The 24,617-nt window shown below is 45.8% G+C and overlaps 1 protein-coding gene across 4 annotated transcripts in view; it reads right to left on the bottom strand.

Annotated features, from left to right (window-relative positions):
- The window catches only part of LOC135511180 (methylcytosine dioxygenase tet3-B-like), a 74,610-nt gene that overhangs the window by 6,367 nt on the left and 43,626 nt on the right, over nucleotides 1-24,617 (bottom strand). For all 4 annotated transcript variants that reach the window (XM_064932792.1, XM_064932791.1, XM_064932793.1 and 1 more), the window contains 6 exons: nucleotides 12,069-14,364; nucleotides 11,672-11,762; nucleotides 10,529-10,622; nucleotides 8,484-8,692; nucleotides 7,876-8,026; nucleotides 4,212-4,439 (listed from right to left, as the gene is read on the bottom strand). In XM_064932792.1, coding sequence (XP_064788864.1) covers nucleotides 4,212-4,439; nucleotides 7,876-8,026; nucleotides 8,484-8,692; nucleotides 10,529-10,622; nucleotides 11,672-11,762; nucleotides 12,069-14,364 — 3,069 coding nt within the window. The remainder of the gene's footprint in view (nucleotides 1-4,211; nucleotides 4,440-7,875; nucleotides 8,027-8,483; nucleotides 8,693-10,528; nucleotides 10,623-11,671; nucleotides 11,763-12,068; nucleotides 14,365-24,617) is intronic.

Raw genomic sequence — 24,617 nt, 5'->3', positions numbered from 1 at the left:
GAGCATTATGTCAGGCTCCATCAATAACAGGCACGGAAACTGCACAGCAATCAAACTCATGGCTCTCCGGAGTGTGGCTAGGTCAGCTGAAAGCATCACCAGCAGCAGCCCATCATTACCAGACCATCAGACTGTTAAACAGCTTCTATTACCATCAGACTGTTGAACAGCTTCTTTTACCATCAGACTGTTGAAAAGCTTCTATTACCATCAGACTGTTGAACAGCTTATATTACCATCAGACTGTTGAACAGCTTCTATTACCAGACCATCAGACTGTTGAACAGCTTCTATTACCATCAGACTGTTGAACAGCTTCTATTACCATCAGACTGTTGAACAGCTTCTATTACCAGACCATCAGACTGTTGAACAGCTTCTATTACCATCAGACTGTTGAACAGCTTCTATTACCATCAGACTGTTGAACAGCTTCTATTACCATCAGACTGTTGAACAGCTTCTATTACCATCAGGCTGTTGGACAGCTTCTATTACCATCAGACTGTTGAACAGCTTCTATTACCATCAGACTGTTGAACAGCTTCTATTACCATCAGACTGTTGAACAGCTTCTATTACCAGACCATCAGACTGTTGAACAGCTTCTATTACCATCAGACTGTTGAACAGCTTCTATTACCATCAGACTGTTGAACAGCTTCTATTACCATCAGACTGTTGAAAAGCTTCTATTACCATTAGATGGTTGAGCAGTTTCTACTACCATCAGACTGTTGAAAAGCTTCTATTACCATCAACTGTTGAAAAGCTTCTATTACCAGACCATCAGACTGGTGAACAGTTTCTACTACCATCAGAATGTTAAACAGCTTCAATTACCAGACCATCAGATTGTTGAACAGTTTCTATAAACATCAGACTGTTGGACAGCTTCTATTACCATCAGAATGTTAAACAGCTTCAATTACCAGACCATCAGATTGTTGAACAGATTCTATAACCATCAGACTGTCAAACAGCTTCTATTACCAGATCATCAGATGGTTGAACAGCTTCTATTACCATCAGACTGTTGTACAGCTTCTATTACCATCAGACTGTCAAACAGCTTCTTTTACCATCAGACTGTTGAACAGCTTCTATCACCAGACCATCAGACTGTTGTACAGCTTCTATTACCATAAGACTATTAAACATCTTCTATCACCATCAGGCTGTTGAGACGTTTCTACTACCATCAGACTGTTGAACAGCTTCTATTACCATCAGACTGTTGAAAAGCTTCTATTACCAGACCATCAGACTGTTGTACAGCTTCTATTACTATCAGACTGTCAAACAGCTTCTAATACCAGATCATCAGACTGTTGAACAGCTTCTAGTACCATCAGACTGTTGTACAGCTTCTAGTACCATCAGACTGTTGAACAGCTTCTATTACCAGATCATCAGACTGTTGTACAGCTTCTATTACCATCAGACTGTCAAACAGCTTCTAATACCAGATCATCAGACTGTTGAACAGCTTCTAGTACCATCAGACTGTCAAACAGCTTCTAGTACCAGATCATCAGACTGTTGTACAGCTTCTATTACCATCAGACTATTAAACATCTTCTATCACCATCAGGCTGTTGAGACGTTTCTACTACCATCAGACTGTCAAACAGCTTCTAGTACCAGATCATCAGACTGTTGTACAGCTTCTATTACCATCAGACTATTAAACATCTTCTATCACCATCAGGCTGTTGAGACGTTTCTACTACCATCAGACTGTTGAAAAGCTTCTATTACCATCAGACTGTTGAACAGCTTCTATTACCATCAGACTGTTGAAAAGCTTCTATTACCATCAGACTGTTGGACAGCTTCTATTACCATCAGACTGTTGTACAGCTTCTATTACCATCAGACTGTTGGACAGCTTCTATTACCATCAGACTGTTGTACAGCTTCTATTACCATCAGACTGTTGAACAGCTTCTATTACCATCAGACTGTTGAACAGCTTCTATTAGCAGACCATCAGACTGATGAACAGCTTCTATTACCATCAGACTGTTGAACAGCTTCTATTACCATCAGACTGTTGAAAAGCTTCTATTACCATCAGACTGTTGGACAGCTTCTATTACCATCAGACTGTTGTACAGCTTCTATTACCATCAGACTGTTGGACAGCTTCTATTACCATCAGACTGTTGTACAGCTTCTATTACCATCAGACTGTTGAACAGCTTCTATTACCATCAGACTGTTGTACAGCTTCTATTAGCAGACCATCAGACTGATGAACAGCTTCTATTACCATCAGACTGTTGAACAGCTTCTATTACCATCAGACTGTTGAAAAGCTTCTATTACCATCAGACTGTTGGACAGCTTCTATTACCATCAGACTGTTCTACAGCTTCTATTAGCAGACCATCAGACTGATGAACAGCTTCTATTACCATCAGACTGTTGAACAGCTTCTATTACCATCAGACTGTTGAAAAGCTTCTATTACCATCAGACTGTTGAAAAGCTTCTATTACCATCAGACTGTTGGACAGCTTCTATTACCATCAGACTGTTGTACAGCTTCTATTACTATCAGACTGTCAAACAGCTTCTATTACCAGACCATCAGACTGTTGTACAGCTTCTATTACCATCAGACTGTTGAACAGCTTCTATTACCATCAGACTGTTGTACAGCTTCTATTACTATCAGACTGTCAAACAGCTTCTATTACCAGACCATCAGACTGTTGTACAGCTTCTAGTACCATCAGACTGTTGTACAGCTTCTATTACCAGATCATCAGACTGTTGAACAGCTTCTATTAACATCAGACTGTTGAACAGCTTCTATTACATCAGACTGTTGAACAGCTTATATTACCATCAGACGTTAGACAGCTTCTATTACCATCAGACTGTTGAAAAGCTTCTATTACCATCAGACTGTTGAAAAGCTTCTATTACCATCAGACTTTTGAAAAGCTTCTATTACCATCAGACTGTTGGACAGCTTCTATTACCATCAGACTGTTGAAAAGCTTCTATTACCATCAGACTGTTGAACAGCTTCTATTACCATCAGACTGTTGAACAGCTTCTATTACCATCAGACTGTTGAACAGCTTCTATTACCATCAGACTGTTGAAAAGCTTCTATTACCATCAGACTGTTGAAAAGCTTCTATTACCATCAAACTGTTGAACAGCTTCTATTACCATCAGACTGTTGAAAAGCTTCTATTACCAGATCATCAGACTGTTGTACAGCTTCTATTACCATCAGACTGTTGAACAGCTTCTATTACCAGACCATCAGACTGTTGTACAGCTTCTATTACCATCAGACTGTCAAACAGCTTCCATTACCAGACCATCAGACTGTTGAACAGCTTCTAGTACCAGATCATCAGACTGTTGTACAGCTTCTAGTACCATCAGACTGCTGAACAGCTTCAATTACCAGACCATCAGACTGTTGAACAGCTTCTATTACCATCAGACTGTTGTACAGCTTCTAGTACCATCAGACTGTCAAACAGCTTCTATTACCAGACCATCAGACTGTTGTACAGCTTCTATTACCATCAGACTGTTGTACAGCTTCTATTACCATCAGACTGTTGTACAGCTTCTAGTACCATCAGACTGTTGTACAGCCATCAATAATCGTCTACTTGGTGATGCACAGACAACACACACACGCACAAACTATCACACACACATACAGACACAGACACACACACACTCACAGCCAACGTTAATGCCAAATGTTATACAGACATTAAACCACTGGATACTACCGGTTTACACTGTGTATTTAAATACTGTATTCTCGACATACCTGTAGCTCATTGTAATATTTCTACTATTGTACATCGCATTTTATACACACACTTTATACACACAGCAGGTCACTCGAATATATCTACTGCTGTACATATCATTCTTAGTATATATTGTCTATATGAAGCTGGTGTAGATGTAGACTACTGTTACAGTGTTATTTGGGTTTTTAATCAGATCCGTTCCAATTATTTCTTAATCTTTTTTATTATCTGTGTACTTGTTCGACATTTTACTGAATTTAGGAGGTAGTAACATAAGCATTTCACTAAACATCTGCTAAACTGTGTACGGGACCAATCAACTTTTGATTTTATTTGACCTGTGTCTATGTCTCTGTTTATTTGACAGCAAATATGTGTGTGCATGTGAATCCAGCCACGTGAGGAGCATACCACAGTGCTGCCGTTGTTCATGTTCTGTGTGTCTTTGTGAGCGTGGGCGCAGAAATCCACACATGCCGTGACCCCAGAGAAAGGTCGGCCCGCCCTCCGACCCAGCCTGCAGTCCTGGCCCGCCTGCTCCAGATCCACCTGGTTTTGGAAGGCCTCCGGGGCCAGTCTCTGGTAGACAGGACCCAGGTCTGTGGCCAGGTTCTGCAGACGATGCTCCAGTCTCACCTCCTGAACAACACACAGACAGACAACACACAGATCAGAGGTAGAGTGGGACAAATACGAACAGTAACAGATGAGGGAAAAGCTGTGTGAAATTAAAGGAGAGCCCCAGGAAAATCCCTGAAATCCCAGTAATGTTTCAGCCACTGTTGTCCTTGTCAGACTTTGGCTGTCATACCCACCTAAAGCCACTAGGCGGTGTCTATTAGCCATTTTAACAAGAAGACTATTCACTGAGGAATATCTATTCTAAACCATTGTTTATGAAGCTATAACAAGACTTACATTAGCAAAGTAGAGAACTAGGGTCTAGGTATGTAGGGAAGGGGCTAAGGTTTATTTTCCGACCAGTCTCTCAAATCTAAGTAAGGGTGCCAAACTCAATTTCTAGAGCGCCACAGTGTCTGATGGTTTTTCCTCTTTCCCTTAAGATAGCTCTGACCCGACCAAATGTACATAGAAATGTGAGTTATAGATCTGTCATTCTCATCAAAAGCAAGTCTAAGAAGCAGTAGATCTGTTCTTTGAGCGCTATTTGTTCAACGCTGGTCCGACCAATCTGATTCCATGCTCCAAGACTGCTTCCATCACGTGGACTGGGATATGTTTCGTATTGCGTCAAACAATAACATTGACGAATACGCTGATTCGGTGTGCGAGTTCATTAGAACGTGCGTTGAAGATGTCGTTCCCATAGCAATGATTAAAACATTCCCAAACCAGAAAACGTGGATTGATGGCAGCATTCGCGTGAAACTGAAAGCGCGAACCATTGCTTTTAATCAGGGCAAGGTGACCGGTAACATGAGCGAATACAAACAGTGTAGCTATTCCCTCCGCAAGGCAATCAAACAAGCTAAGCGTCAGTATAGAGACAAAGTAGAATCTCAATTCAACGGCTCAGACACAAGAGGTATGTGGCGGGGTCTACAGTCAATTTCGGATTACAAAAAGAAAACCAGCCCCGTCACGGACCAGGATGTCTTGCTCCCAGGCAGACTAAATAACTTTTTTGCCCGCTTTGAGGACAATACAGTGCCACTGACACGGCCCGCAACCAAAACATGCGGACTCTCCTTCACTGCAGCCGACGTGAGGAAAACATTTAAACGTGTTAACCCTCGCAAGGCTGCAGGCCCAGACGGCATCCCCAGCCGCGCCCTCAGAGCATGCGCAGACCAGCTGGCTGGTGTGTTTACGGACCTATTCAATCAATCCCTATCCCAGTCTGCTGTTCCCACATGCTTCAAGAGGGCCACCATTGTTCCTGGGGACTAGTCAAGGACCATATCACCTCCCCCTACCTGACACCCTAGACCCACTCCAATTTGCTTACCGCCCAAATAGGTCCACAGACGATGCAATCTCAACCACACTGCACACTGCCGAAACCCATCTGGACAAGAGGAATACCTATGTGAGAATGCTGTTCATCGACTACAGCTCGGCATTTAACACCATAGTACCCTCCAAGCTCGTCATCAAGCTCGAGACCCTGGGTCTCGACCCCGCCCTGTGCAACTGGGTACTGGACTTCCTGACGGGCCGCCCCCAGGTGGTGAGGGTAGGCAACAACATCTCCACCCTGCTGATCCTCAACACTGGGGCCCCACAAGGGTGCGTTCTGAGCCCTCTCCTGTACTCCCTGTTCACCCATGACTGCGTGGCCATGCACGCCTCCAACTCAATCATCAAGTTTGCGGACGACACAACAGTGGTAGGCTTGATTACCAACAACGACGAGACGGCCTACAGGGAGGAGGTGAGGGCCCTCGGAGTGTGGTGTCAGGAAAATAACCTCACACTCAACGTCAACAAAACTAAGGAGATGATTGTGGACTTCAGGAAACAGCAGAGGGAACACCCCCCTATCCACATCGATGGAACAGTAGTGGAGAGGGTAGTAAGTTTTAAGTTCCTCGGCGTACACATCACAGACAAACTGAATTGGTCCACTCACACAGACAACATCGTGAAGAAGGCGCAGCAGCGCCTCTTCAACCTCAGGAGGCTGAAGAAATTTGGCTTGTCACCAAAAGCACTCACAAACTTCTACAGATGCACAATCGAGAGCATCCTGGCGGGCTGTATCACCGCCTGGTACGACAACTGCTCCGCCCACAACCGTAAGGCTCTCCAGAGGGTAGTGAGGTCTGCACAACGCATCACCGGGGGCAAACTACCTGCCCTCCAGGACACCTACACCACCCGATGTTACAGGAAGAACATAAAGATCATCAAGGACAAGAACCACCCGAGCCACTGCCTGTTCACCCCGCTATCATCCAGAAGGCAAGGTCAGTACAGGTGCATCAAAACTGGGACCGAGAGACTGAAAAACAGCTTCTATCTCAAGGCCATCAGACTGTTAAACAGCCACCACTAACATTGAGTGGATGCTGCCAACACACTGACTCAACTCCAGCCACTTTAATAATGGGAATTGATGGGAAATTATGTAAAATATATCACTAGCCACTTTAAACAATGCTACCTAATATAATGTTTACATACCCTACATCATTCATCTCATATGTATACGTATATACTGTACTCTATATCATCTACTGCATCTTTATGTAATACATGTATCACTAGCCACTTTAACTATGCCACTTTGTTTACATACTCATCTCATATGTATATACTGTACTCGATACCATCTACTGTATCTTGCCTATGCCACTCTGTACCATCACTCATTCATATATCTTTATGTACATATTCTTTATCCCCTTACACTTGTGTCTATAAGGTAGTATTTATGGAATTGTTAGTTAGATTACTTGTTGGTTATTACTGCATTGTCGGAACTAGAAGCACAAGCATTTCGCTACACTCGCATTAACATCTGCTAACCATGTGTATGTGACAAATAAATTTGATTTTATTTGATATTTCTATGCTTCCCGTTCTTAAGTTTCATTTTAGCGTCTTTTACTTTCAGTATTGTAAGCCAGCTTAAAAGGGCTGAAAATACACATTTTAAATCAAATTGATTTATAAAGCCCTTCTTAGATCCGCTGATATCTCAAAGTGCTGTACAGAAACCCAGCCTAAAACCCCAAACAGCCAGCAAACAGCAAGCAATGCAGGTGTAGAAGGTGGCTAGGAAAAACTTCCTAGAAAGGCCAGAACCTAGGAAGAAACCTAGAGAGGAACCAGGCTATGAGGGGTGTCCAGTCCTCTTTTGGCTGTGCCAATATGTTTGTTAATGGAAAATATATTTCACAACGGTTTAGATGGTATAATGATTATCTACACTATACTGGCTTGTTTTGTCACAAACTAATTAGAATTTCAGCAACCAGGAAATGGCACAGCGATTTCTATACTGTGTAGCTTTAATTAGGAAAATACGTGCAAGGGAGGGATAAAGATCTGCTGACACTGTGGCTGGCCCTAGAGGAATGGAGTTTGACTGGAGTGTCATGGTCCCCACCTCCTGTGGCATGTCTCCCAGCAGGCGGAACTTGCGGGGGATCTTGCTGCGAGCGAACTTGCAGCCGTTGAAGTACATACTCCAGGAGCAGCCAAAGGAGAAGGAAGCGCCGCAGGTGTTCGGGTCCACACCCTGGCAAGCACACGTCCGACTGGAGAGAACCGGAGGGAGAGAGATGGAGGAGAGGGAGGAGAGAGGGAAGGAGGGAAAGAGATGGGGAGAGGGAGGAGAGAGAGGAGGGAGAAAGATGGGGAGAGGGAGGAGAGAGAGAGATGGAGAGAGAGGAGGGAGGAGAGGGATGAGAGAGGGAAGGAGGGAAAGAGATGGGGAGAGGGAGGAGAGAGGGAAGGAGGGAGAGAGATGGAGAGAGGGAAGGAGGGAGAGAGATGGGGAGAGGGAGGAGAGAGGGGGAAGATGAGGTGAGACAATCAGTAGATCCTGGCACACAACTGAAGAGAGTGGGAAAGAGACAGGTGACTATCTAGAAATGCTAGAAAGAATATAACTCACTCCTTTGTTATGACAATAATTAGTTCTATGAATGTAAATGTGTATGTGTAAGCCTATTATTAAATACTAGGTAAAAGTCTGTTGTTTCAGTAACTCACTCCTCGTTGAGGGCACAGCGCCGGCTGGTGGGGGAGCCGTATTTACAGAGGGTCTGGGTGAGCTCCTGGTACAGACTGTCTGCCACGCCCCGGGGGATGCCCTCCCATGCCAAGATGAGAATCACCACCACGGCACTCTCACAGCGGTGCCCTGCCCGGTGTCTCACCAGACACAGCAGCTTCTCCTCCTCACTGCCCCGACGGATCACCTGGGGGAGAGAGAAGGTTTACTACACAGACATGAAGATGTGCGTATACACACACACAGCCACATACACACACACACACTAGTGCATACAGTGAAGGAAAAAAGTATTTGATCCCCTACTGATTTTGTACGTTTGCCCACTGACAAAGAGATGATCAGTCTATAATTTTAATGGTAGGATTATTTGAACAGTGAGTGACAGAAAAACAACAAAAAAATCTGGAAAAACGCATATCAAAAATATTATAAATTGATTTGCATTTTAATGAAGTATTTGACCCCTCTGCAAAACAATACTTAGTACTTGGTGGCAAAACCCTTGCTGGCAATCACAGAGGTCAGACGTTTCTTGTAGTTGGCCACCAGGTTTGCACACATCTCAGGAGGGATTTTGTCCCACTCCTCTTTGCAGATCTTCTTCAAGTCATTAAGATTTCAAGGCTGACGTTTGGCAACTCGAACCTTCAGTTCCCTCCACAGATTTTCTATGGGATTAAGGTCTGAAGACTGGCTAGGCCACTCCAGGACCTTAATGTGCTTCTTCTTGATCCACTCCTTTGTTGCCTTGGCCGTGTGTTTTGGGTCATTGTCATGCTGGAATACCCATCCACGACCCATTTTCAATGCCCTGGCTGAGGGAAGGAGGTTCTCACCCAAGATTTGACGGTACATGGCCCCGTCCATTGTCCCTTTGATGCGGTGAAGTTGTCCTGTCCCCTTAGCAGAAAAACACCCCCAAAGCATAATATTTCCACCTCCATGTTTGACGGTGGGGATGGTGTTCTTGGGGTCAGAGGCAGCATTCCTCCTCCTCCAAACACAGCGAGTTGAGTTGATGCCAAAAAGCTCAATTTTGGTCTCATCTGACCACAACACTTTCAACCAGTTGTCCTCTGAATCATTCAGATGTTCATTGGCAAACTTCAGACGGGCATGTATATGTGCTTTCTTGAGCAGGGGGACCTTACGGGCGCTGCAGGATTTCAGTCCTTCACAGCGTAGTGTGTTACCAATTGTTTTCTTGGTGACTATGGTCCCAGCTGCCTTGAGATCATTGACAAGATCCTCCTGTGTAGTTCTGGGCTGATTCCTCACCGTTCTCATGATCATTGCAACTCCACGAGGTGAGATCTTGCATGGAGCCCCAGGCCGAGGGAGATTGACAGTTCTTTTGTATATGTGCTTTCTTGAGCAGGGGGACCTAATCGCATCAACTGTTGTCACCTTCTCACCAAGCTGCTTGGCGATGGTCTTGTAGCCCATTCCAGCCTTGTGTAGGTCTACAATCTTGTCCCTGACATCCTTGGACAGCTCTCTGGTCTTGGCCATGGTGGAGAGTTTGGAATCTGATTGATTGATTGCTTCTGTGGACAGGTGTCTTTTATACAGGTAACAAGCTGAGATTAGGAGCACTCCCTTTAAGAGTGTGCTCCTAATCTCAGCTCGTTACCTGTATAAAAGACACCTGGGAGCCAGAAATCTTTCTGATTGAGAGGGGGTCAAATGCTTATTTCCCTCATTAAAATGCAAATCAATTTATAACATTTTTGACATGCGTTTTCCTGGATTTTTTGTTGTAATTCTGTCTCTCACTGTTCAAATAATCCTACCATTAAAATTATAGACTGATCATTTCTTTGTCAGTGGGCAAACGTACAAAATCAGCAGGGGATCAAATACTTTTTTCCCTCACTGCACACACACACACACACACACACACACACACACACACACACACACACACACACACACACACACACACACACACACACACACACACACACACACACACACACACACACACACACACACACACACACACACACACGGTACTTACCCACTTGGCGATGGGACAGCCCTGGGAACTGCGTCCTTCTTTCCCAGTGTACACCACCACCTCCACCCTTACCGCCTTCCCTTTCTCTCCATACCTTTGAACACACACAGCGGTAACATACATCATATATTAACGGCTTTTCACAAGTCTCACCTTAGAACATAAAAACACAATCCTTTCAGCAATGTCATCTCTCCCCATATCTGCGACCATCAGCACTAAAATCTTGCAATGACTGTCAATACAGCCACAAATCACATTTTGAGAACTTTAGCAAAAGACAGCGGGACTACATCACGAGCCAAAATGCAGCAAAAGTTTTTGGAACAACTCAAAACAAGTAAAAACGATTTAAAACTAAAGCACTGATGTCATTCAGCAGAAACTACAGAGCAGAGACTCTCCTCATGGGCCCCTCGACTAGGCCCAAGAGGTTTCCTGTTCTAACATGCAGGGTGTGTGTGTGTGTTTTTGTATGTGTGAATATGTATCTCGGTGTGTGTGTGTGTGTGTGTGTGTGTGGCAAGCTTGGTGCTGCTTTCCTTCAGTGACAGCCTCTATAATATAATATATGAGCTATAATATGACTGTAAGCCCCACCTCATTCCATGAACACCACGAGCCCTGTGGGATACCAGGCCTTTGGCAGGGCAGGTGGTTCACCGAGTACACTGATAGAACAAATCATTAAGAACACCTTCCTAATATTGAGTTGCACTCCCACCCCTTTTGCTCTCAGAACAGCCTCAATTCGTTAGGGCATGGACTCTAAAGGTGTCGAAAGCGTTCCACAGGGATGCTGGCCCACGTTGACTCCAATGCAGCTACATACAGTAGGCTAGTAGAGTCTGGCAGTTATACATATTGGCTTAGCCCTATAATCCCACTGGTAAACCAACCTGTGAGGCACTGAGCCCCTCCTGTTTTCATATCAACTCTATTATCTTATCAGTATTACACACCTAATAGATTTGTCATGAAAACAGAAGTGGATTAGCAACTCACAGGTTTGCCATCCCAATTGGACTATGAACGCATAAAGTAAAATGGCTGGGCAACAACAAACACTTTTCTTCTCCCCCAAGCTTGTTTATGGCATGGAGTAAAATAACTGATGCAGTTTGTGTTATTTGAGGTTGTTACCTGTTCTCCATCATCTCTCTGACGGCTGACACACTGGGTCCAGCACCAAGGTGAGTATAATATGGACCCTCCTCCTTCTCTATGATTTGCTCTGTGGAGAGAGAGTCGTTTGTAGAACGCAGCTTCAGCTAATTTCAGGCAAACAAATGGTATGTCCTTGGATGTGACAAATACAGTGCCAGTTAAGCACAATGTGGCATGCTGTATCACACTAAAGAATTTCCCAATGGATACAAAGAAAGCCATCATCATCTTCATCATTATCATTATTATCCTCATCATTATAATCAGCATCATTATTATCATCATCCTCATTATCCTCATCATTATCATCCTCATCATCATCATTATCATCCTCATCATTATCATCCTCATCATCATCATCAGGGTGACTCACTCATGCATCCACAGGAGGGGATCTCAGAGAGTTTCTTGGAGGGGGTGTTAAGCAGATTCTTAGTGGGCGTGTCCAGGAACCTGAGGGGTGATTCCAGGAAGCTGTTCACGTTGTGTTTGGTGGGTGTCGACTCCTCCGATAGATCCAAATCGCCGTTAGCTGACGTGGACAAGACGGTGACCGGGCCGGACCTCTCCACTTTGTAATATCCCTGCTGTTGACCCCCAGAGGAGTAGCCATTGGATAAACCATGGTTCAAACCGGTTCTGTGGTTGTTAGAGTCTATGCTGGTGAAACTGGGGATAGTGGAGCTAGCCTTTAGGTTAGCACCGTGCTGCTGCCCAACGTAGGGCTGCGATACCTGAGAATACAATCCTCTTTCACAATCATGTCCTTGTCCAACTCCTTGTCCTTGTAAAGGGTCCAGGTGACCGTTGAAATGCGACCACTGTTGGTTGTCATGACCATAACCTTGACTTCGACCACGATCGACGGCTCCAGAGGTTTTGTGGTATTTGACCCCACTGTGAGCGTTACTGTAGTAAAAGAGCTGCCGTCGTTCCTCCTGAGCCTCAGTCAGGTACCTCTTCAGATCCATCTGGGCCTGAGGCAGGAACAGGCTCCTCTTGTGGCTGAGCGATGATGTCTTCGGCTGGGGCAGAACCTTCTGGACCCTGGCTCTGTGGGGGGTCTTGCCGTTGGGTATTCGCTTGTACAGGGGGGTACGGTTGTTGGGTTTGCAGCCCTCCTCTTCCAGCCCCTCCGTTCCCTTCTTCTTCCTAGGTTTAGAAAGTGTGGTCCTGGGTTTCTTCACAGGGGTCTTCTTTTGGTTGGGTGGTGCTTGTTCGGAGTTGTAGTTGTACTTGATGGCTGAGACTGGAGTTCCTCTGGGAGGGTTGTTCTCTGAGTGTTGGGAGGGGTGGAAACCCTGCTGCTTGTGACGTGATTGGATGATGAACGCTAACTCGGCAAGTTGAGCCGCCACCTCTTCCTCATCCCTGTTCCTCCCGCTCTTACCCACCGTCCTCTCTATTGTTTCCTTGCTGTTCCTCTCCATGTCTTTCCTCTGTCTGAAAGTGCCTTCGCCCCTGTTATGTTGAGAACCAAGGCCTTGGTCTGCTCTCCTGTACAGGGGTTGTCCTGCTCTCTCGGTGCTGTCGTAGGGAAGTCTGTCACAGTCCGAGCTGGCTTCTAGCAGGTCCTGTAGGGACAGGTTGCCAGTGGCTGCGGGGCTACGGGAATGACACTGGATGACATGAGCTTGCCTGGCCACTGGGGAGCGTATGACTGAGGTCTGGTGCAGAGGGGAGCGTATGACTGAGGTCTGGTGCAGAGGGGAGCTGATCACTAGAACTTTGTTGGAGCCCTGGAGAGGGGTGTTTCTATTGGATAAGTGCATGGATGGTGTGGTGGGGTTTTCACCCTGTGCGTTGGTTCTAAAGGGTTCTGGGGAGTTTTGTGGGATAGCTGCCAGTAAGGTTAGCGCCTCGATAGCGATAGCCTGGTCAGTGCTAATATTCCTCTCTTCTACCAAAGACTGGATGCTTGGCTGAGAGAGATCTGGAGAGGGTTGCTCTCGTTTGACAATAATGTTGAGAGCTTTTCGTGGACTGATGGGAGCACTTTTCAAGCAAATATCCACCTTAAAGTCCTCCGGCTCTGTTTTGAACGAGCGTAGCACCGGGGAACGGGAGCTACACAACTTCTCCTCCAGACCCTTCCTGTCTGTGATAGAGAAACACACCACGGCTGCTAGCGTGGACAGAGCGTCCTCATAGACATCGTCATCATTGCCCCCTAGTGGGGCGGAGGACTGGTCCGTGGACCACACCCACGGTTCCTCCACCTTTATCTTCTTCAGAGGAACAGCTATGGTGTCGTCCAGAAGTGCATCCTTCAGCTCAGAGCTGCCTTTGGAGTTCGTAGATTTTGTAGCACTTTGGGACTCTAATTGTATTGTGGTATTTTGGGACTCAGGTGACAACTGATGTGATTCCGGACCAGCAATCAGTTTAGCACCGTTGGTTTTAGCCATGTTTTCGTTAGCACCGTTGTGAAAAGTCCCAGAAGAAGAGCAGTGGTGCTGTAGAAGAAGTCCATCATTGGTGTCCTCCAGGCCAGGCTCTCTCTTGATAAGTGCTGCTGGTCGTCCATCTCGGATTGGGGCAAGAGTGTGGACGTGGGGAGGGTGTGTGTGAGGTATGTGACCCTCCTCGTCGTCCTCCGCTGCCATATAGGTGTCCTCTGCCATCTGGACAGGGCCTCTTCCATTAACTGAGCTGTCCTCTGGAACCACCTGGGAGAGAGAGAGAGAGCGAGAGAAAGAGAGAGACATTTAACATTTTAAACCAACCTCACCAACCTGAACCTATTGTGTGTGTAAGTGTGTGTTTGTGTGTGTCCAGCACAGCATAGCACAAGAGCCAGAACAGAGAAGATACAGTAAGTCCCTACTTTACAGTAAGGTAGACATTACAGTAAGGTAAACTTTACAGTAAGGTACACTTTGTTTACTTAATTAACTAAATACTGTTTACCTAACTAAATACTGATTACTTAACTAAAATATGTTTTTAACTAAATACTGTTTACTTAAATAAAATCGGATTACTTAACTAAATACTGATTACTTAACTAAATATTGATTACTTAACTAAATACTGATTACTTAATTAAAATCTGATTACTTAACTAAACACTGATTACTTAACTAAATACTGTTTACCAAACTAAATACTGTTTACCTAACTAAATACTGTTTACCTAACTAAATACTGTTTACTTAACTAAATACTGTTTACTTAACCAAATACTGTTTACTTAACTAAATACTGTTTACTTAACTAAATACTGTTTACTTAACTAAATACTGTTTAGAACTAATACTGTTTTTAACTAAACACTGTTTACTTAACTAAATCATTTGTACCTCCACAGTTTGGAAAGTTATAACAAGGCAGAAGAAATTATGAAGGTCATTTTTTGTGCTGGGCTATAGCCTGAGTTTTGGCTAACTTTCATACCAGAGACTGTACCATAACAACTGTACTCTACCAAAACCAAACCAAGACAACATTGTGTGCTATATCATCTATGAACAGTAAGAGCTTCAGTGCTTAACAGACTGCTCCCTCCTGTCTAAGTCACAGATACAGTTCACTGTCACATCACTGTTCATGGTCACTGATGGTGCATGTCTGTGTGTGTGTGTGTGTGTGTGTGTGTGTGTGTGTGTGTGTGTGTGTGTGTGTGTGTGTGTGCATGCGTGAGTGTGCATGCAGCCTTTATGATGTGCTATGCAGTGTGAGTGACAATCACAGTGAGTATGGTGACGTATGTGCGTGTGTGTGTAAAAGCAGGACGACAACCAGCCAAAGGTCCACAGTATCGATGTATTGATTGATCTTCAAAAGAAAACCATAGTGCTCTCTGTAACATCTGTGTTTTGGCATGTTCGAGTGGGAGAGAAGGTGAGGGAGGAATAGAGAGAAGGTGAGGGAGGAACAGAGAGAAGGTGAGGGAGGAACAGAGAGAAAGTGAGGGAGGAACATTGAGAGAAGGTGAGGGAGGAACAGAGAGATTGTGAGGGAAGAAACATTGAGAGAAGGTGAGGGAGGAACAGAGAAGGTGAGGGAGGAACAGAGAGAAGGTGAGGGAGGAACAGAGAAGGTGAGGGAGGAACAGAGAGATGGTGAGGGAGGAACATTGAGAGAAGGTGAGGGAGGAACATTGAGAGAAGGTAAGGGAGGAACAGAGAGAAGGTGAGGGAGGAACATTGAGAGAAGGTGAGGGAGGAACAGAGAGAAGGTGATGGAGAACATTTGAGAATGTTGAGGGAGGAACATTGAGAGAAGGTGAGGGAGGAACAGAGAGAAGGTGATGGAGAAATATTGAGAGAAGGTGAGGGAGGAACAGAGAGAAGGTGAGGGGGGAACAGAGAGAATGTGAGGGAGGAAACATTGAGAGAAGATGAGGGAGGAAACATTGAGAGAAGGTGAGGGAGGAAAATTTGAGAGAAGGTGAGGGAGGAACAGAGAATGTGAGGGAGGAACAGAGAAGGTGAGGGAGGAACAGAGAGAAGGTGAGGGAGGAACAGAGAGAAGATGAGGGAAGAACAGAGAGAAGGTGAGGGAGGAACAGAGAGAAGGTGAGGGAAGAACATTGAGAGAAGGTGAGGGAGGAAACATTGAGAGAAGGTGAGGGAGGAACAGAGAGAAGGTGAGGGAAGAACATTGAGAGAAAATGAGGGAGGTAAAACATTGAGAGAAGGTGAAGGAGGAACAGAGAGAAGCTGAGGGAGGAACATTGAGAGAAGGTGAGGGAGGAAGATTGAGAGAAAGTGAGGGAGGACACATTGAGAGAAGGTGAGGGAGGGACAGAGAGAACGTGGGGGGTGAAACATTTAGAGAATGTTGAGGGAGGGCCATTGAGAGAAGATGAGGGAGGATCATTGAGAGAAAGTGAGGGAAGAACAGAGAGAAGGTGAGGGAGGAACAGAGAGAGAAGGTGAGGGAGGGACAGAGAGAACGTGGGGGATGAAACATTTAGAGAATGTTGAGGGAGGGCCATTGAGAGAAGGTGAGGCAGGATCATTGAGAGAAAGTGAGGGAAGAACAGAGAGAAGGTGAGGGAGGAATAGAGAGAGAAGGTGAGGGAGGAAACAGAGAGAAGGTGAGGGAGGAACAGAGAGAAGGTGAGGGAAGAACAGAGAGAAGGTGAGGGAAGAACAGAGAGAAGGTGAGGGAGGTAAAAGATTGAGAGAAGGTGAAGGAGGAACAGAGAGAAGGTGAGGGAGGAGCATTGAGAGAAGGTGAGGGAGGAACAGGGAGAAGGTGAGGGAAGAACATTGAGAGAAGGTGAGGGAGGAACATTGAGAGAAAACAAGGGAGGTAAAACATTGAGAGAAGGTGAAGAAGGAACAGAGAGAAGATGAGGGAGGAACATTGAGAGAAGGTGAGGGAGGAAGATTGAGAGAAGGTGAGGGAGGAACAGAGAGAGAAGGTGAGGGAGGAACATTGAGAGAAGGTGAGGGAGGAACAGAGAGAAGGTGAGGGAAGAACATTGAGAGAAGGTGAGGGAGGAACATTGAGAGAAAGTGAGGGAGGAACATTGAGAGAAAATGAGGGAGGTAAAACATTGAGAGAAGGTGAGGGAGGAACATTGACAGAAGGTGAGGGAGGAACATTGAGAGAAAATGAGGGAGGTAAAACATTGAGAGAATGTGAAGGAGGAACAGAGAGAACGTGGGGGAGGAAACATTTAGAGGACGTTGAGGGAGGAACAGAGAGAACGTGGGGGAGGAAACATTTAGAGAATGTTGTGGGAGGGCCATTGAGAGAAGGTGAGGGAGGAACAGAGATAAGGTGAGGGAGGAACAAAGAGAAGGTGAGGGAGGAAACATTGAGAGAAGGTGAGGGACGAACATTGAGAGAAGGTGAGGGAGGTAAAACATTGCGAGAAGGTGAAGGAGGAACAGAGAGAAGGTGAGGGAGGAAACATTTAGAGAAGGTGAAGGAGAAACATTGAGTGAAGGTGAGGGAGGAACATTGAGAGAAGGTGAGGGAGGAAACATTGAGGGAAGGTGAAGGAGAAACATTGAGTGAAGGTGAGAGAGGAACATTGAGAGAAGGTGAGGGAGGAAACATTGAGAGAAGGTGAGGGAGGAACATTGAGAGAAGGTGAGGGAGGAACAGAGAAGGTGAGGGAGGAACAGAGAAGGTGAGGGAGGAACAGAGAAGGTAAGGGAGGAACAGAGAAGGTGAGGGAAGAACAGAGAGAAGGTGAGGGAGGAACAGATAAGGTGAGGGAGGAACAGAGAAGGTGAGGGAGTAACAGAGAAGGTGAGGGAGGAACAGAGAAGGTGAGGGAGGAACAGAGAGAAGGTGAGGGAGGAACAGAGAGAGAAAATGAGGGAGGTAAAACATTGAGAGAAGGTGAAGAAGGAACAGAGAGAAGGTGAGGGAGGATCATTGAGAGAAGGTGAGGGAGGTAAAACATTGAGAGAAGGTGAAGGAGGAACAGAGAGAAGGTGAGGGAGGAAACATTTAGAGAAGGTGAAGGAGGAACAGAGAGAAGGTGAGGGAGGAACATTGAGATAAAGTGAGGAAGGAACATTGAGAGAAGGTGAGGGAGGAACATTGAGAGAAAATGAGGGAGGTAAAACATTGAGAGAAGGTGAAGGAGGAACAGAGAGAAGGTGAGGGAGGAACATTGAGAGAAAGTGAGGGAGGAAACATTTAGAGAATGTTGAGGGAGGGACATTGAGAGGTGAGGGAGGAACAGAGAGAATGTGGGGGAGGAACATTGAGAGAAGGTGAGGCTGGAAGATTGAGAGAAGGTGAGGGAGGAAACATTTAGAGAATGTTGAGGGAGGGATATTGAGAGAAGGTGAGGGAGATATAAAACATTGAGAGAAGGTGAAGGAGGAACAGAGAGAAGGTGAGGGAGGAACATTGAGAGAAAGTGAGGGAGGAACATTGAGAGAAGGTGAGGGAGGAACATTGAGAGAAAATGAGGGAGGTAAAACATTGAGAGAAGGTGAAGGAGGAACAGAGAGAAGGTGAGGGAGGAACATTGAGAGAAAGTGAGGGAGGTAAAACATTGAGAGAAGGTGAAGGAGGAACAGAGAGAAGGTGAGGGAGGACCATTGAGAGAAGGTGAGGGAGGGACATTGAGAGAAGGTGAGGGTGGAAACATTTAGAGAAGGTGAAGGAGGAACAGAGAGAAGGTGAGGGAGGAACATTGAGAGAAAATGAGGGAGGTAAAACATTGAGAGAAGGTGAAGGAGGAACAGAGAGAAGGTGAGGGAGGAACATTGAGAGAAAGTGAGGGAGGAAACATTTAGAGAATGTTGAGGGAGGGACATTGAGAGAAGGTGAGGGAGGAACAGAGAGAATGTGGGGGAGGGACATTGAGAGAAGGTGAGGGAGGAAGATTGAGAGAAGGTGAGGGAGGAAACATTTAGAGAATGTTGAGGGAGGGATATTGAGAGAAGGTGAGGGAGATATAAAACATTGAGAGAAGGTGAAGGAGGAACAGAGAGAAGGTGAGGGAGGAACATTGAGATAAAGTGAGGAAGGAACATTGAGAGAAGGTGAGGGAGGAACATTGAGAGAAGGTGAGGGAGGAACATTGAGAGAAGGTGAGGGAGGAACAGAGAGAAGGTGAGGGAGGAACAGAGATAAGGTGAGGGAGGAACAGAGAAGGTAAGGGAGGAACAGAGAAGGTGAGGGAAGAACAGAGAGAAGGTGAGAGAGGAACAGAGAAGGTGAGGGAGGAACAGAGATGGTGAGGGAAGAACAGAGAGAAGGTGAGGGAGGAACAGATAAGGTGAGGGAGGAACAGAGAAGGTGAGGGAGTAACAGAGAAGGTGAGGGAGGAACAGAGAAGGTGAGGGAGGAACAGAGAGAAGGTGAGGGAGGAACAGAGAGAGAAAATGAGGGAGGTAAAACATTGAGAGAAGGTGAAGGAGGAACAGAGAGAAGGTGAGGGAGGAACATTGAGAGAAGGTGAGGGAGGTAAAACATTGAGAGAAGGTGAGGGAGGAAACATTTAGAGAAGGTGAGGGAGAAACATTGAGATAAAGTGAGGAAGGAACATTGAGAGAAGGTGAGGGAGGAACATTGAGAGAAAATGAGGGAGGTAAAACATTGAGAGAAGGTGAAGGAGGAACAGAGAGAAGGTGAGGGAGGAACATTGAGAGAAAGTGAGGGAGGTAAAACATTGAGAGAAGGTGAAGGAGGAACAGAGAGAAGGTGAGGGAGGACCATTGAGAGAAGGTGAGGGAGGGACATTGAGAGAAGGTGAGGGTGGAAACATTTAGAGAAGGTGAAGGAGGAACAGAGAGAAGGTGAGGGAGTGACATTGAGAGAAGGTGAGGGTGGAAACATTTAGAGAAGGTGAAGGAGGAACAGAGAGAAGGTGAGGGAGGAACATTGAGAGAAAATGAGGGAGGTAAAACATTGAGAGAAGGTGAAGGAGGAACAGAGAGAAGGTGAGGGAGGAACATTGAGAGAAAGTGAGGGAGGAAACATTTAGAGAATGTTGAGGGAGGGACATTGCGAGAAGGTGAGGGAGGAACAGAGAGAATGTGGGGGAGGAACATTGAGAGAAGGTGAGGGAGGAAGATTGAGAGAAGGTGAGGGAGGAAACATTTAGAGAATGTTGAGGGAGGGACATTGAGAGAAGGTGAGGGAGATATAAAACATTGAGAGAAGGTGAAGGAGGAACAGAGAGAAGGTGAGGGAGGAACATTGAGATAAAGTGAGGAAGGAACATTGAGAGAAGGTAAGGGAGGAACAGAGAGAAGGTGAGGGAGGAACAGAGAGAGAAAATGAGGGAGGTAAAACATTGAGAGAAGGTGAGGGAGGAAACATTTAGAGAAGGTGAGGGAGGAACATTGAGATAAAGTGAGGAAGGAACATTGAGAGAAGGTGAGGGAGGAACATTGAGAGAAAATGAGGGAGGTAAAACATTGAGAGAAGGTGAAGGAGGAACAGAGAGAAGGTGAGGGAGGAACATTGAGATAAAGTGAGGAAGGAACATTGAGAGAAGGTGAGGGAGGAACAGAGAGAAGGTGAGGGAGGAACATTGAGAGAAGGTGAGGGAGGTAAAACATTGAGAGAAGGTGAGGGAGGAAACATTTAGAGAAGGTGAGGGAGGAACATTGAGATAAAGTGAGGAAGGAACATTGAGAGAAGGTGAGGGAGGAACATTGAGAGAAAATGAGGGAGGTAAAACATTGAGAGAAGGTGAAGGAGGAACAGAGAGAAGGTGAGGGAGGAACATTGAGAGAAAGTGAGGGAGGTAAAACATTGAGAGAAGGTGAAGGAGGAACAGAGAGAAGGTGAGGGAGGAACATTGAGAGAAAGTGAGGGAGGTAAAACATTGAGAGAAGGTGAAGGAGGAACAGAGAGAAGGTGAGGGAGGACCATTGAGAGAAGGTGAGGGAGGGACATTGAGAGAAGGTGAGGGTGGAAACATTTAGAGAAGGTGAAGGAGGAACAGAGAGAAGGTGAGGGAGTGACATTGAGAGAAGGTGAGGGTGGAAACATTTAGAGAAGGTGAAGGAGGAACAGAGAGAAGGTGAGGGAGGAACATTGAGAGAAGGTGAGGGAGGAACAGAGAGAAGGTGAGGGAGGAACAGAGAGAGAAAATGAGGGAGGTAAAACATTGAGAGAAGGTGAAGGAGGAGCAGAGAGAAGGTGAGGGAGGAACATTGAGAGAAGGTGAGGGAGGTAAAACATTGAGAGAAGGTGAGGGAGGAAACATTTAGAGAAGGTGAAGGAGGAACGGAGAGAAGGTGAGGGAGGAACATTGAGATAAAGTGAGGAAGGAACATTGAGAGAAGGTGAGGGAGGAACATTGAGAGAAAATGAGGGAGGTAAAACATTGAGAGAAGGTGAAGGAGGAACAGAGAGAAGGTGAGGGAGGAACATTGAGAGAAAGTGAGGGAGGAAACATTTAGAGAATGTTGAGGGAGGGACATTGCGAGAAGGTGAGGGAGGAACAGAGAGAATGTGGGGGAGGAACATTGAGAGAAGGTGAGGGAGGAAGATTGAGAGAAGGTGAGGGAGGAAACATTTAGAGAATGTTGAGGGAGGGACATTGAGAGAAGGTGAGGGAGATATAAAACATTGAGAGAAGGTGAAGGAGGAACAGAGAGAAGGTGAGGGAGGAACATTGAGATAAAGTGAGGAAGGAACATTGAGAGAAGGTGAGGGAGGAACAGAGAGAAGGTGAGGGAGGAAACATTTAGAGAATGTTGAGGGAGGGACATTGAGAGAAGGTGAGGGAGATATAAAACATTGAGAGAAGGTGAAGGAGGAACAGAGAGAAGGTGAGGGAGGAACATTGAGAGAAGGTGAGGGAGGAACAGAGAGAAGGTGAGGGAGGAACAGAGAGAGAAAATGAGGGAGGTAAAACATTGAGAGAAGGTGAAGGAGGAACAGAGAGAAGGTGAGGGAGGAACATTGAGAGAAGGTGAGGGAGGTAAAACATTGAGAGAAGGTGAGGGAGGAAACATTTAGAGAAGGTGAAGGAGGAACAGAGAGAAGGTGAGGGAGGAACATTGAGATAAAGTGAGGAAGGAACATTGAGAGAAGGTGAGGGAGGAACATTGAGAGAAAGTGAGGGAGGAAACATTTAGAGAATGTTGAGGGAGGGACATTGCGAGAAGGTGAGGGAGGAACAGAGAGAATGTGGGGGAGGAACATTGAGAGAAGGTGAGGGAGGAAGATTGAGAGAAGGTGAGGGAGGAAACATTTAGAGAATGTTGAGGGAGGGACATTGAGAGAAGGTGAGGGAAATATAAAACATTGAGAGAAGGTGAAGGAGGAACAGAGAGAAGGTGAGGGAGGAACATTGAGATAAAGTGAGGAAGGAACATTGAGAGAAGGTGAGGGAGGAACAGAGAGAAGGTGAGGGAGGAACAGAGATAAGGTGAGGGAGGAACAGAGAAGGTAAGGGAGGAACAGAGAAGGTGAGGGAAGAACAGAGAGAAGGTGAGGGAGGAACAGAGAAGGTGGGGGAGGAACAGAGAAGGTGAGGGAGGAACAGAGAAGGTGAGGGAGGAACAGAGAGAAGGTGAGGGAAGAACAGAGACAAGGTGAGGGAGGAACAGAGAGAAGGTGAGGGAGGAAAAAGATTGAGAGAAGGTGAAGGAGGAACAGAGACGGTGAGGGAAGAACAGAGAGAAGGTGAGAGAGGAACAGAGAAGGTGAGGGAAGAACAGAGAGAAGGTGAGAGAGGAACAGAGAAGGTGAGGGAGGAACAGAGAGAAGGTGAGGGAAGAACAGAGAGAAGGTGAGGGAGGAACAGAGAAGGTGAGGGAGGAAACATTGAGAGAAGGTGAGGGAGGAACATTGAGAGAAGGTGAGGGAAGAACAGAGAAAATATGAGGGAGGAACAAAGAAGGTGAGGGAGGAGAAATTGAGAGAAGGTAAGGGAGGAACAGAGCGGAGGTGAGGGAGGAACATTGAGAGAAGGTGAGGGAGGAAACATTGAGAGAGAGAGAAGAGAGAGAGGAAAAGAGAGAGAGAGACAGAAAGAGAGGGAGAGAGAGAGAGAGGGGGGGGAAGAGAGAAAGGGAGAGAGAGAGAGAAAGCGAGAGAAAGAGAGACAGAGGAAAGAGTGAGAGTAGAGAGAGAGAGACAGAAAGATATGGAAAGAGAGTGAGGGACAGAGAGAGAGAGAGAGAGAGAGAGAGAGAGAGAGCGAGAGCGAGAGAGAGAGGAAGCGAGAGAAAGAGAGAGAGAGCGAGAGAGAGAGAGAGAGAGAGAGAGAGAGAGAGAGAGAGAGAGAGAGAGAGAGAGAAAGCGAGAGAGAGACAGAGACGGAGAGAGGAAAGAGTGAGAGTAGAGAGATAGAAAGTGGCACTTGGGAGAGCTTTGCCTCTGGAGATCTTATAGAAGCTGTGGAATTTCTTTCTTCAGTTACTGTATATACTGTATATGCTGTATGATCTGATTACTACTAAATGACATTTACTGTACCGTACTGCTTTGTGTGTGTGTGTGTGTGTGTGTGTGTGTGTGTGTGTGTGTGTGTGTGTGTGTGTGTGTGTGTGTGTGTGTGTGTGTGTGTGTGTGTGTGTGTGTGTGCATGGGCATGTGTCACCGATCTGTTTTATGTAAAGCTAATGAAGTGTTCTAACTACAGAGAGCCTGGAGGTGGGTGGATGTACGCTACTTGATTACCTCATCTGAACTGTCATTTAACTCACCGTTTATACACTCTTTATAGACTACACTACCCAGCATGCTCACTCTGTTTGATAAACCCCAGGTCTACAGTGAGAAAGGACAGCTGCCACCAGCCCTCTGGTCTAGGTCCCATTCTTGTTCTCACCCACTACTAACACAACTGACTCAACCCTAGTTGAATAAGTTGAATTAGGTGTGTTAGTACAAGGCTGGAACAAAAATGCAAACAGGAGTTGAGAAACACTGCTGTAGAGTCTAGGGGATTGATTGGGCCAATAAGACACACTAGGGTGTGTATTCCTGCTGTTTCTGGCATAGCTTTAGCACACATCATCATCACATCTCTGTTCCTGTGCAAAACTTAACTTAAACTTAACTGAAAAGCATATGGTTGATTATACTCAACAACCTTACAAACTCTACAACAGGGTTTGTGATATATGGTCAATATACCACATCTAAGAGCTGTGTCCAGTCTCTCTGCGTCGCGTCGCACGTAAGAACATCCCTTAGCTGTGGTATATTGGCCATATACCACACCTCCTCTGGCCTTATTGCTTAATGAACCTCCCAATGCATATAGTAAAACCACTATTCTATTTACAGTCATATAGTATTCAGAACAACACCCCTCCTCTCCTCCCCGTCTCGTGACCCTCCCTTACTACTAAGAACATACAGCTGCAGCTGCTGCTGATGGTGGGAGAGGAGGCTGAGGCAACATCTTGGCTGCTGCTGAAATCAGAAAAGAGAGAGAGATAGAGAGTGAGCGAGAAAGAGAGAGAGAGAAAGATAAAGAGGGAGGGAGGTAGGGAAGGAAGGAAGGAGGGGGAGAGAGAGAGAGACA

This window comes from Oncorhynchus masou, chromosome 23 (genome assembly GCF_036934945.1).
Source record: "Oncorhynchus masou masou isolate Uvic2021 chromosome 23, UVic_Omas_1.1, whole genome shotgun sequence".
Classification (NCBI taxonomy): domain Eukaryota; kingdom Metazoa; phylum Chordata; class Actinopteri; order Salmoniformes; family Salmonidae; genus Oncorhynchus; species Oncorhynchus masou.
Note: the sequence above shows the minus strand (reverse complement) of the source record. Positions and strands in the feature narration are given on the sequence as shown.